At 38.6% G+C, this 14,493-nt stretch overlaps 1 protein-coding gene across 2 annotated transcripts; it reads right to left on the reverse strand.

The window, feature by feature from the left end:
- Positions 1 to 418: 418 nt before the first annotated feature.
- Positions 419 to 14,493, reverse strand: LOC144979346 (proton-coupled folate transporter-like; the record flags this gene model as incomplete). 2 transcript variants are annotated; one of them, XM_078925984.1, is given in 5 exon segments in its annotated part: positions 419 to 536; positions 6,416 to 6,986; positions 7,286 to 7,449; positions 10,735 to 11,449; positions 14,395 to 14,493. In XM_078925984.1, coding segments are annotated over 4 exon segments (1,327 nt in total), but the record flags the coding sequence as incomplete, so codon positions are not given.

Below are 14,493 nucleotides of genomic sequence, written 5' to 3' on the forward strand. Positions count from 1 at the left end.
ATGTTTTGGAATCATTGTCATTGTTTGCAATTAAATAATGACAGTTCGGACAGTCCGAAGAATTGAAGTGTTAAAGGACAAAAGGCGGGGTTAAGTTCATTCCTATACGCATTAATTTACGAAGAGGGTTATGAAGAAGGTCAAGTGTTTACTTAGCAAATATTATTTTTAAATTGTCTACAAAACATAATGACCTTTTCCTCAATTTTATAATCGTACTTGCGTTCAAGAGGAATAATAAGGTATCACTTTTGGCATCCGCTTCGTCCCAATATAATACCTTTTTGAGGCGGTAGGTCACATTTTTGGGTTAATTCTTCTTTTTTTTTGGGAATGTAAAACTCCCACTTACCAATGTATATCTGCCAACACTTTTTAACAAAGGCCTCCAATGTAAAATTGAAAATATGCCACCTACCAATGAACATCTGCCAAGACTTGTTAACGAAGGCCTCCAATGTAAAACTACCAGCCACGAAAAGCATTCCGATCATGGACATGACCTCTTCGCTTACACAGGTTATACAACGACACATCTGGTTAGGAATAGAAGATTTGTAAGATGCTAACGATTATGATGATGATGATGATGATGATGATGATGATGATGATGCTGAAGATGATGATGATGATGCTGAAGATGATGATGATGATGATGATGATGATGATGATGATGATGATGATGATGATGATGATGATGATGATGATGATGATGATGATGATGATGAATATGATGATTATAGTAATGACGATGAAGATTATTATTATTATTATTAATATCATCATCATCATCATCATCATCATCATCATCATCATCATCATCATCATCATTATCATTATCATTATTATCATTATTATTATTATTATTATTATTATTATTATTATTATTATTATTATTATTATTATTATTATTATTATTATTTTGTTATTATCATCATTAGTTATTATATCATTATTTTATTATTATTATTATTATTATTATTATTATTATTATTATTATTATTATTATTATAGTAGTAGTAGTAGTAGTAGTAGTAGTAGTAGTAGTAGTAGTAGTAGTAGTAGTAGTAGTAGTAGTAGTAGTAGTAGTAGTTGTAGTAGTAGTAGTAGTAGAAGTAGTAGTATCAGTAGCATTATTGATATTAGTATTATTATTGTTGTTATAATTACTATCATTATCATCAAACTTATTATCATCATTATTGTTATTATTACTATTATTATCATTATTATTATTAGTGATATTGTTATTATTAGGCCTGTCGATAAAAAAGTATCCTAAGGTCAAAAATAAATATGTTAACTTGTTATCGTAATTGTACTTTTCACCGTCCAGGATAGATGAATCTTAAATTTGTAAAAAAAAAAACAACGGTGCTATCCTACTGTTTTCATCTCCAAAACACAATGAATGTAAAGCACATGTGGCAGACATTCAAGTAAGTGAATTTTTTTTTATTGATTTTGTGTTCTTATTGCTGTATAATTTAGATTAAGTTAATAAATGATGATACCTGTATGATTAGTTAGGCAATTGGTTTGGTGACAGCTTTACAAAAGATTGAGAAGACATGTTATGTTCCTGGTTTATCAGTCTTGACAACTTACCCTAGATAGGAATGTCATGTCATTGAAAAAAAATATTGATGCAATAGTTTTATTGATTTATCTTTTTGTTTACACTTAATTATCGATCTTACTATTTGATTACCAGTAAATGGTAAGAAGAAAGTAATGAGAAAAGTAAATGTGACAGCCACTGACGGGGCACATTTTTTTTTTTTTTTTGTTTTTTGTTTTTAAGGGTTTTACGGCGCTTTCAACACATTTAGGTTATATCAGCGCCAGTAAAAAGGAAGAAAATGGGATAGTAAAAAGTTCTAGAATTACAATTAAAGCACCCAAGAAAAAGTAAGACAAAGGGGAATTGAGAACAAATAGGGATCAGATGTAGATTCCAACAGCATACCACCAATGTACTTAGTTTGAAATCACCTACAAGTCTCATCCAGACACAAGCACAAAATCCAACAAAGAGGAACACACTCAAATGCTTACATTATACATTCAAAATAAAAATAAAAATACATAACAGAGATGATTTACAAGGAAAAAAATATCATCTCCCAAAACAATAACTATGCATTTGACTGTTTTCCTCCCAGCTAGGATTCCGGCCAGTGCCAGGACAAAACCGGTGTGTCTTTTTTACGAAACCCGCCGAAACCCGCCGAAACCCTGCGAAACCCGCCGAAACCCGCCGAAACCCGCCGAAACCCGCCGAAACCCGACGAAACCCGACGAATCCCGACAAAGTTATGGGAAGTAGGTGGCAGTGGGGAGTGAACCTAGAACTCAGGGAAGTGTACACCATTGGGGAGTGAACCTGGGACTGGGTTTCGGCGGGTTTCGTAAAAAAGAACCAGTGCTTTTTTACGAAACCCGCCGAAACCCGCCGAAACCCGGCGAAACCCGACAATATCCAGCAAAGTTGTGGGAATTAGACAACTGTGGGGAGTGAACCCGAGACTCAGGGAAGTGTACACCAGTCGGGAGTGAACCTGAGACTAAGGTTATCGGCCGGTTTCGGCGGGTTTCGTAAAAAAGAATTAGTGCTTTATTACGAAACCCGCCAAAACCCGCCGAAACCCGCCGAAACCCGACAATATCCGGCAAAGTTATGGGAGTTTGGCAACAGTGGGGGGTGATCCTGGGAGTCAGGGATTGCACACCAGTGGGGAGTTAACCTGGGACTGTGTAAAAGGGATATCAGTGGGAAATAAACCTTGGACTAAAGGGAGATGGATACCATTGAAAGTTGAAGCCGGATATGGGAGTTGAGTACCAGAGGAGAATGAACCTGACACTATGGAAGGTGGGCGCCAGTGGGGAGTGAACCTGGGACTCAGGGAATTGCACACCAGTGGGGAGTTAACCTGGGACTGTGTAAAAAGGATATCAGTGGGAAATAAACCTGGGACTAAAGGGAGATGGATACCATTGGGAGTTGAAGCCGGATATGGGAGTTGGGTACCAGAGAAGAGAGAAACCTGACACTATAGGAGATTGGCGCCAGTGTGGAGTGAACCTGGGACTATGTAAACAGGATATCAGTGGGAAATAAACCTGGGACTAAAGGGATATGGATACCATTGAAAGTTGAAGCCGGATATGAGAGCTTGGTACCAGAGGAGAATGAACATGACACTATAGGGGGTGGGCGCCAGTGGGGAGTGAACCTGGGACTATGTAAACAGGATATCAGTGGGAAATAAACCTGGGACTAAAGGGAGATGGATACCATTAAAAGTTGAAGCCGGATATGAGAGCTTGGTACCAGAGGAGAATGAACATGACACTATAGGGGGTAGGCGCCAGTGGGGAGTGAACCTGGGACTATGTAAAAAGGAGATCAGTGGGAAATAAACCTGGGACTAAAGGGAGATGGATACCATTGAAAGTTGAAGCCGGATATGAGAGCTTGGTACCAGAGGAGAATGAACCTGACACTATAGGGGGTAGGCGCCAGTGGGGAGTGAACCTGGGACTATGTAAAAAGGAGATCAGTAGGAAATAAATCTGGGACTAAAGGGAGATGGATACCATTGGGAGTTGAAGCCGGATTTGGGAGTTGGGTACCAGAGGAGAGAGAAACCTGACACTATAGGAGGTGGGCGCCAGTGGGGAGTGAACCTGGGACTATGTAAAAAGGATATCAGTGGGAAATAAACCTGGGACTAAAGGGAGATGGATACCATTGAAAGTTGAAGCCGGATATGAGAGCTTGGTACCAGAGGAGAATGAACCTGACACTATAGGGGGTGGGCGCCAGTGGAGAGTGAACCTGGGACTCAGGGAATTGCACACTGGTGGGGAGTTAACCTGGGAATATGTATAAAGGATATCAGTAGGAAATAAATCTGGGACTAAAAGGAGATGGATACCATTGGGAGTTGAAGCCGGATTTATTTCCTACTGATATCCTTTTTTAGATATTCACAGGTTAACTCCCCACTGGTGTGCAATTCCCTGACTCCCAGGTTCACTCCCCACTGGCGGCCACCTTCTATAGTGTCAGGTTCATTCTCATCTGGTACTCAACTCCCATATCAAGCTTCAACTTTCTATGGTATCCTTCTCCCTTTAATCCCAGGTTTATTTCCCACTTATATCCTGTTTACATAGTCCCAGGTTCACTCCCCACTCGCGCCCACCTCCTATAGTGTCAGGATCATTCTCCTCTGGTACCAAACTTTCATGTCTGGCTTCAACTTTCAATGGTATCCATCTCCCTTTAGTCCCAGGTTTATTTCCCACTGATATCCTTTTTACATAGTCCAGGGTTCACTCCCCACTGGCGCCCACCCCCTATAGTGTCATGTTCATTCTCCTCTGGTACCAAACTTTCATATTCAGCTTCAACTTTCAATGGTATCCATTTCCCTTTAGTCCCAGGTTTATTTCCCACTGATATCCTGTTTACATAGTCCCAGGTTCACTCCCCACTGGCGCCCACCCCCTATAGTGTCAGGTTCATTCTCCTCTGGTACCCAACTACCAAATCCGGCTTCAACTCCCAATGGTATCCATCTCCCTTTAGTCCCAGGTTTATTTCCCACTGATATCCTTTTTACATATTCCCAGGTTAAATCCCCACTGGTGTGCAATTCCCTGAATCCCAAGTTCACTCCCCACTGGCGCCCACCTTCTATAGTGTCAGGTTCATTCTCCTCTGGTACTCAACTCCCATATCCTGCTTCAACTTTCAATGGTATCCATCTCCCTTTAGTCCCAGGTTTATTTCCCACTGATAACCTTTTTACACAGTCCCAGGTTAACTCCCCACTGGTATGCAATTCCCTGACTCCCAGGATCACCCCCCACTGTTGCCAAACTCCCATAACTTTGCCGGATATTGTCGGGTTTCGGCGGGTTTCGGCGGGTTTCGTAATAAAGCACTAATTCTTTTTTACGAAACCCGCCGAAACCGGCCGATAACCTTAGTCTCAGGTTCACTCCCGACTGGTGTACACTTCCCTGAGTCTCGGGTTCACTCCCCACAGTTGTCTACTTCCCATAACTTTGCTGTATATTGTCGGGTTTCGCCGGGTTTCGGCGGGTTTCGGCGGGTTTCGTAAAAAAGCACTGGTTCTTTTTTACGAAACCCGCCGAAACCCAGTCCCAGGTTCACTCCCCAATGGTGTACACTTCCCTGAGTTCTAGGTTCACTCCCCACTGCCACCTACTTCCCATAACTTTGTCGGGATTCGTCGGGTTTCGTCGGGTTTCGGCGGGTTTCGCAGGGTTTCGGCGGGTTTCGGCGGGTTTCGTAAAAAAGACACACCCGGACAAAACCAAGTAATCTCATTCCGAGACAAAGACAGAAAGCATGTTGGATAACAGGTATAAGGGGATTGAAGACACAGTATGTACCTCCCTGCCCGCTATGGGAGGTCAGGATCCCCAGCACATTTTTTATCACTGACGTGGCACTATATAACGAAATATCTGGGTTGTCAACAAGTAATTGTCCTATGCATAAGATATTAACAATAATGCATGGGAATCATTGAAATTTTAAAAGTATTGATAATTGTTGGGTTTCTGATTGCAATTTCATTTTTGCCACGTCAGTCACAATTTTTTTGCCAAGTCAGTGTCAGAGCAAAGTCAGACTAAACATCTGACATGTAGAGGCAGTATCGTTCATTTGTTATCAACTCAATCATTATGACTTATTGGACTTTCTCAGTTAAATCCAAGCTCCTAGCTTTATATAAATCAGAGAAATTTACAACAGAAAGCAAGTGATCCAAAGTATGGTATACAAAAATTGCCACGTCAGTGACTGAGTGATTTTTCTCCAGCATTTCTTTTGTTACTGAGTTAAAGCAATTTTTTTCCAGGGGACGGAACCTCTTTTTAGTGTGGAGTGGCTTTGAGGACAGTCGTGATTTTCTTTATGGTTTCCTACAATGTAAATCTCATGTCATTTTAATGTCTCTGAATGCCATGTCAGTGACAATGGACTTGCCTTAGCTATTTTTCCATTCAAATCATAAAATGACATATGGTTCATCCGGACAAATTACCGGATTTAGGTTATCCGTCACGAATAAAGAAGTAACCTTCTCCTTACCATACACAGGAAAGTCGTCACAAACGTTACGATGTTACCTAAATTTATCTCATTCTAATTTCTTTTGTGCATCACAAAAATAAAATAAAATGTTTTGTTATAGCTATGAAACTGGACACTGTGTTACAGCTCAATTTGCTGAACAGTTATATCTATAGAATGTACTTGTTGCTTTTCTGTTTGAGTAAGAATAATATATTTTTATGTTGGGTGGGTGGGAAATTTCACGGACAATTCTGAAAATGGCTGGTAAGGAGAGAGAGTTAATCAACTTACACAAAGGTAGACAAATGCAACGACGGAAGCCAGGTTACCAACAGCTGTATAGTACGCTAACTGGGCTGAATCCCAACAGAATGGCTCGTGTTTCTGGTAAAGGGTGTCGTTCGTTCCTAGATTCATCGTGTTGACAACGCTGGTAAAGAATATAATCAAGGAGATAAAAAGGCACAGCCTTTTTCGTTTATCCCCGACTCGAGAGTAGAGGAAGACAATTCTAGTTGTGTAGTCCAAAAGTCTTTTCAATGATAGTTTCTGTTTTGCTACCGGAAGTGTCTCGGGTAAAAAGAAAATTGAAATTATCAAGGATATCGAAACAGGGGCGAGGATAGCACTAGAGGCAGCGACGTATCCGACATGTTTGATGAGCATTCCGATCAGTATATCCGTACCGGCGTTCGTAACTTTTGTGATGAAAGTGAGAAAGGCGATTCCTAAGATTCGAGTACCTTTCTGTTCGCTGATATCGGCCGTAATGGAAAAAGATGCAATCAGATTCACGAAGAGGCCACCTCCGATTCCGTCACAGGCGTACGACAGATAGAAAAAGTTGGGGTCAAGGTCGAATCTGGAATTGGAAAGAAAAATAACAGTTGGTTGGTTGGTTAGATGTACTTTTGCTTAATCATTATCAATATATTTATAGGAAATGCTAAAAATTACGGAGATTCAAGTTATTATTATATAAGTTCTGACTTTATAAACAAAATAATAGTGCTTTTTGTACAGGACTACGGGATTAATTAAGCAAATATTGATGAACAATTCGTAGGGGAAAAGCCAAATAGTCTGAAAATTGCAAAATTATGTGACCAATTGTCACAAAACGTTATGGAAATCAATATTAATCGAGTTTTACTCACAGACCTGATGATAACCATGGCTACAATGACTTTGCTTGTATAGCCCACTAGCGTGGCGATAAACGGTGGCCTTCTACCAATAATGTCAACAAGAGCACCATAAATTAAGGATGACAGAAAGGCTGGGAAGATGAAGGCAAAGGAATAATACATCGTTGCCATGGAGACCTGATTCAAGAAAAGGAAATAAGAAGCCAATTTAATCATGTACCTTTTTGAACAAATGAAGCCTTTCTCAGAATGATCATTAACAATCATTCATTCCACCCGACGTGAACTTTTTTGCAGGTCTGATAACCCAAATTCTTATGGTCTCCTTGTAATGTCTCGTTCTACATGTTACGTGTTGAAGAAAAATGTACCTATATTGTGTCGTAACAAATTTGACGATTTTAATGAAGGTAGTAAGAAGAGGTTTAATGGAAATACTGTTAAAACCAACACAAAATATTGTCCATTACAACAATGTGAAAACGAGCCAATAAATTATAGGCGTTCGATTATCAGGCCAGTACTTGTATTCGCGTCAATTCCATCACAATACGTGATCTGTCATTTCAAAACCGTATGGTAAAAATAAACGTGAGCTTTTATATAGCGCAATATCCACAAAACGTACTCAAAGCGCTTTACAAGGAGTCTCTGTCCAACAGCAACACTTAACATTTAGAACGAGACATGACGCCTGTTAGTACTGTTAGGCGATATTACAATTTTTTTTGGACAAAGACAACGCTGTTAACGGCCATTTTACACCTCCGTACGGTGAGAGAATGTTAGAGAAGAGCCTTCTCCAAGGACTCAACGATGCGCCGAGCGAGGCTCGAACCCAGGCCGTTCTGATCCGAAAGCGAGTGCCATACCACAAGACCACAGAGCCGGTACTCGGTGGATTCTAGGGTGAATCGAGAGAAGCTAAAAAGAGCGTCTTGGTGTGGTTCCTGACCTCCCACAGTGGACAGGGAGGCACTGTGTCTTCTATCCCTCTATAGCTGTTTTCCGATTTGCCTTTTGTCTTTGTCATGGAATGAGATTAGTTGATTTTGTCCTGGCCCTGGCCGGAGTCCTTGACTGGGAGGTAAACATTCAAATGTATAGCTATTGTTTTAGGAGATGATGTTTTTTTCCCTGTAAATCATCTCTGTATTGTATTATTATATTTGTTTTTAATTTACAATGTAAGCATTTGAGTGTATTCCTCTCAGTGGGATCCTGTGCTCGTGTCTGGATGAGACTTTTAGATGATATCAAACTTGATGGAATGCTCTTGGAATCTAATATACCTTTTTAATCCTTTAAAAATATAAAAATTATAATCGTTTTATACAAAGAAATGGGGGTCCGAATAGCTCAGTTGGTAAAGAACTCGCTTCGTATGCTAAGGGACAGGGATCTATCCGGGCGAAGTCGAGATCTTTTTCTGCCCCCCCCCCCCCATTTCCCCAACCTGTCCACCCAGCAGTGTTTGGGTAGCCTGGTCTGTCAAATCTTGCGAAAGTACTTTGTGATAGACAATAGATCGACCTATCCAAAGGGTGGCATCAATTACTATTGTCCGTTTCACGCTAATGAAACCGGGATAAACTTTCATTCCATGGTCTTAATGACCCTGGAATATTTTTTTTAATACTAGAATCTAACAACAGTGATAATGTATATCAACATCAAGTGATAAAAGTAATCTATCAATCTTTTACATGATAATAAATCGAAAGATTAAAGTTTAAGTCCTTTAACTTTTATCATCAATATGAGTAAAAGAATGGTTTAAAGTCAACAGCTATATTAAGCATAAACAATTAGGTCCTATAGATAAAATTGAGATAAAAAAGGAATGTATAACATTGATCTTCATTACACATTCCAGCTATTCAACGTCATCAATATGAAATTTTATTAAACCAATTTATTGATTCTTATCTATCCAAAGCAGTTGTGGTCCTTTATTGTTTACGCTTAACGCACAACTACTTGATAAATTATTTAGCACACACTACGACCTTTACGCTTATGATACAAAAGATTTATAGATGATAAAACACTCATTGACACACATAAATAACAGATCAAACACAACCTATAGGCAACAGAGCTTTTCCCCACGAACCACAAAAGAATGGAACAATATGCTAGACGAAATAGTTACATCACCAAGTCATAAACAAGTCCTGGCCGCTCTGAGTGCATACAACATGGTGCATACTAACGAAAGAGTGAAAATGGAGAGGCTTCGTATGGGAACAAAACAGACAATAGACGTTTGTACCCGAAACGTCCATTGTCTGTTTTGTTCCCATACGAAGCCTCTCCATTTTCACTCTTTCGTTAGTATTTCACGATCACCGGCTTCAGGCAGTCACTCCCGTTTTCTACAACATGTTGCAGAGCTTTTAATAAGCATGATGTCTTTGGATGCCCGAAGGAAGGAAAAGAATAAGAATATCTTAAATGAGTGTCTTTTTGTATGAAAAAAATGAATTTCACTAATTTCGTTTAAAGACTAGATATATAGTTATAAGGTGCAACGTTATGGTAATGCAATAAATTGCCATTTTCCTATCATATTATTACGGCCGAGATTAAATGTCCATTAAATGTCCATTAAATTTGGTCCAATAGTCGTGATCCTATTTATTATATAATACTGAATGTTGGTAAAATCGTTAAAACGAACATTTCCATTTCATGTGGTGAAGCCATTTTGAGTGGTAATACAACGGAGGTCTTCGTGGTTTTCATGTTATAAGAAACATACCTAAAAAGTGTTTATGAGAGAATGCCAGACAGACCAAAGAGAAAAATACATACAAGGACAAAAATATCCTAGAAAACAGCGACTTTGATTGGGGATAGAACGTCAGAACCCCTGATTACAGGCTGACTTTTGGGGATTTTTTTTCTGATATGTTTCTCTCTGTTTTGTCGGGAACTGTTTCGTACACACTTTTTCAGATATTTCTCTCTCTCTCTCTCTACCTCTCTCTCTCTCTCTCTCTCTCTCTCTCTCTCTCTCTCTCTCTCTCTCTAAAAAAAATTATAATTCAATCTATTAAATAACTAAACTATTAATAAAATCTTTAAATGATTTTACATCATTATTACCACCATTATAATTATCATTATTATTATTATTATTATTATTATTATTATTATTATTATTATTATTATTATTATTATTATTATTATTATTATTATTATTATTATTATTATTATTATTATTATTATTATTGTTATTGCTGTTATTATTACTGTTATTATCATTATTATTAGTATCATTGTTTGCTTGCTTTATTATTCATTTTACTTATTTGATTTGTTGATGCAAATATATTCTTGTATGAGTTATAATATTGGCAATTGCCTAAAATAAACGTTTTGAATTGAATTGAATTGAAATCTTACAGCAGTGCCTGATCAATAATTCTTCACTTTGATATTTTTGTTTGTACTTACCCTAGCTTGTATCTCATCATTATGAATCACCCAGGGGTCACTTTCATTTATATCACAGAGGCCTTTGTCAGGCCCACTGTGGTTTAGACTCTTGTTGTGTCCACTCTCATCAGACCATCTGTCTAGAAGATATTGGGCAATCACGCTGTCCGTTGCAAACACGACATTACCGAAAATAGCTGTCAAAGATAGCACAATACGGACTTGTGTCACCGAATAGTTTATTTGTGACGTCATGTGATGCGGAGGTATATCATGATCACCCTTAATTTCATTACATCTTTCACTACTTGGGTTGTTAGGAAAAGTAGTCCCACTTTCATCTCGCACCAAGCGTTCAGTATTAGACATGCCTTTATTTTTGTTAGCCTGGAGTGTTTCAGACCCATCACAGTTCTCTGGGGACAGTTTGCAGTCATTGTTAATGCTGTTGTCATTAAAGAGGTGCGTTTCATCTGAAATTAGTGACGTCATTTTGGAAAGCCTTGTCGGTTAAATTGATACGATTAGGCGATTTCCGTTCTCTTTAAGGCAGCTACAACTATAAGTTGTTCATGTTAAAAGCGTGTTTCAGAGTTTTCTCTTTCGTGTTGTTATTTGAAATACACCCAGTCACGTTTCAACAGTCTGGATAAACGAAAACGTCACATTTGATGGGAGTTTTTGAAGCATGAATTCTTTTATCCTATTCATATCCTGCAAAAATGAGTTGAATCTGAAAGAAACATCGAATGTAAAAACGATAAATATGTGATTCAGGCATGGACATGTCAAATTGATGCAATGTGACATTGATGTTAACATCTTCCAAAAAAGGTATCTGTTAAGGTGTATCCATTTTCATGTGATTTGTCAAATAAAATCTCAATTAAATAGAAATTAGTTTGTGGCTTGTTTTGTTTGTGTAAAAAGCGTTATTGGAAAATCGGTTTCAACAGTCATGATGCCACTTCCCTCGTAATGACGCATAGTAACTTAGTAATTGGCTCTAAACTATCGGAACAATGGCGGACGCCCTTATGAAATATTTCTCCGACGAGCATAAAAGTGTATCCAGAGGAGAAAAACATAATAGATTTGATCTTGTTTTGACTTTTATACATTCTGATAACACGACATATGAAAAATTTCTAGCCAGCATGAAGAATAAAAAGTACAGATTTTCTTTGTTTTGAACCACGCTGCTCACCGTTGCTGGGCGACATGACAACAGACTATTGAATCCAATACGATTCAATAGTCTGATGTCACGCCGCCTGGCAACGGCGGCCATCTTGGTTCTAAACAAAGAAAATCATTACTTTTTATTTTTCATGCTGGCTAGAACTTTTCATATGTCTTGTGATCAGAATGTGTAAAAGTCAAAATATGATCAAATGTATGTGTTTTTTTTTCCTTCTGGATACGCTTTTTACTCGCCGGAGAAATATTTCATACGGGCGTCCGCCATTGTTCCGATAGATTAGAGCCAGTGTTACTAAGTTACCATGCGTCATTAGGAAGGAAGTGACGTTACGACTGTTGAAGAGTATTGGTACAGAACTTTTGTAACACAGTATTAAAAAAAAACCCAGATTGACAGCAGTGGCAGGACTTCAATAGTTTCTCCCCTCGATAATAAAAAAATCCCCTTTTAGGTGCAATGAAATCATGGAAGTCATTCCACGACAGTAATGTACAATTTGTTTTTATTGCTTTCTTGTTGTTGTTGTTATTGTTGTTGTTGTTGTTGTTAGCTGAAGAAGGCTTTAAGCCGGATTCGTTCATGTTTGGTATTTTGTTCTGTTTTGAAGCTGTTATCTTCATTTTTTTTTTTTTTTTGCTTCTTACTTTATACAGATAGGAACCACAATGAGCGACGATTCATTGGACAAAGCAGTATAGATAGAATGAATATGACGTCACTCAAGCCTTTTTTATTGTATTTTGCCATCCGCGTTTGTGAGTGATTCTCACAAAACTGTATTAACCAGACTATAAAAGTTCATGGTTACACAGTTTTGAGTTTTGTGTGTTGGTCCGTTATACTTCCGAATGGCAATGTTATGAGCTTCTTAGCCAAGCGCATACTATCTATAGATAGTATGCAGATGACGTAATTCAGGCCTTTGTTATTGTTTTTGCCATCCGCGTTTGTGAGTTGATCTCACTAAACTGTATTAACCAGACTATAAAAGTTCATGGTTACACAGAGTTTGTGTGTTGGTCCGTTATACTTCCGGATGGCAATGTTATGAGCTTCTTAGCCAAGCGCATACTATCTATAGAGGTCAGTATGATGTCATTGTGTGTGTGTGTGTAGTAGCGTAGCCATCGTTAACATAATATAGCCTAACACAAGAACCCACTCGGACTTCAAGTTTTAGGTTTGTGCACCGTCTAGTAAGTTGTCGTTAGTAGTGTTCAATGCAACAAGAGATTCCATTGGTTGAACTATTGAATACAACTCACGATTTGTTTTCTTTTGTGGCCAAATACTTGTCGTTTGACGTGATTTTTTTTGCCAGTGTCAGACTATAGATAGAATGAAGTTGACGTCACTCGAGTCTGTTATTGTTTTTTGCCATCCACGTTTATGAGTAATTCTCACTAGACTGAATTAACAAGACTATAAAAAAAATCATGTTAACACATAGCTTTTTTTTTGTGTTGGTCCATTATATTTCCGGATGGCAATGTTGCGTGCTTCTTAGTCAAGCGCATACTATTTATAGGTTTACGATGGCTACGGTAGTAGTCATGAGTGAATGATGTCGCTTCTCCCCATCCTCTTCCCCACAATGACGTCGTCAAAAATAGAGGACAATAGTGTGCTGTCAAAATATTGGTTTCAATCTTCTTGGAAGGGGGAAATACGTCATCCGAAGGACTTGATACATACTTTGTGCAAGTAATCTTCTGATTTCAGAGTGATGGTAGAACTACACAAGGAATGTTCCAGTCCTCGATCCGAATGAGTGGTTTTACACTTCCAATGAGATTGGAACTAGTTGGGTTTTTTTTAATATCACACTCCGTGGGCTCTTAAGATCGAACGAGCTCTGTATGCCATTGCGATATTCTTTGATGGTAGAACTACACAAGGAATGTTCCAGTCCTCCGAAAGAGTGGTTATACACTTCCAATGAGATTGGAACTAGTTGTTTTTTAAAATATCACACTCCGTGGGCTCGTTAAGATCGAACGGGCTCTGTATGCCATTGCGATATTCTATGATGCTACAACTACACAAGGAATGTTCCAGTCCTCCGAAAGAGTGGTTTACACTTCCAAATGGATTGGAACTAGTTGGGGGTATTTTTAATGTCACACTCCGTGGGCTCGTTAAGCTCGAATTGGCTTTGCATGCCATTGCATTATCGAGAGTTGACACAACATGGCAGTACTAATTAGTCACATCGTTGATGCGAACGCGAAGAAGAAGGAAATCTCATCATTGATAATGCCACAGAGAAAAAAAAACTGCTTCGGCTCGAACAAAACAAGGAAACGGACTTTCAGTTCAAAAGTAAGGGAGTTTAATAGCTACTCGGCTTACCTTCAATGCGAAACAAACTTCCTATTTCATAAGAAACGTCTGGGTCACCAATGTAGACACGACTTTCTACATGGTATGATAAAATTATATTGATAATCAAATAAAATAATTATGCTACACACCTCCCAGTGAGCGACGACGATTCATTGGCCAAAGCAAGATTTAGGTCAGCACATCATTGTATGCAAGGGCGGTTGCTGTAAAGTGTGCGCTTGGGAAAG

Source organism: Berghia stephanieae, chromosome 9, assembly GCF_034508935.2.
Source record: "Berghia stephanieae isolate SIO BIC M18660-M18661 chromosome 9, UCSD_Bste_1.3, whole genome shotgun sequence".
NCBI classification, from domain to species: Eukaryota; Metazoa; Mollusca; class Gastropoda; order Nudibranchia; family Aeolidiidae; genus Berghia; species Berghia stephanieae.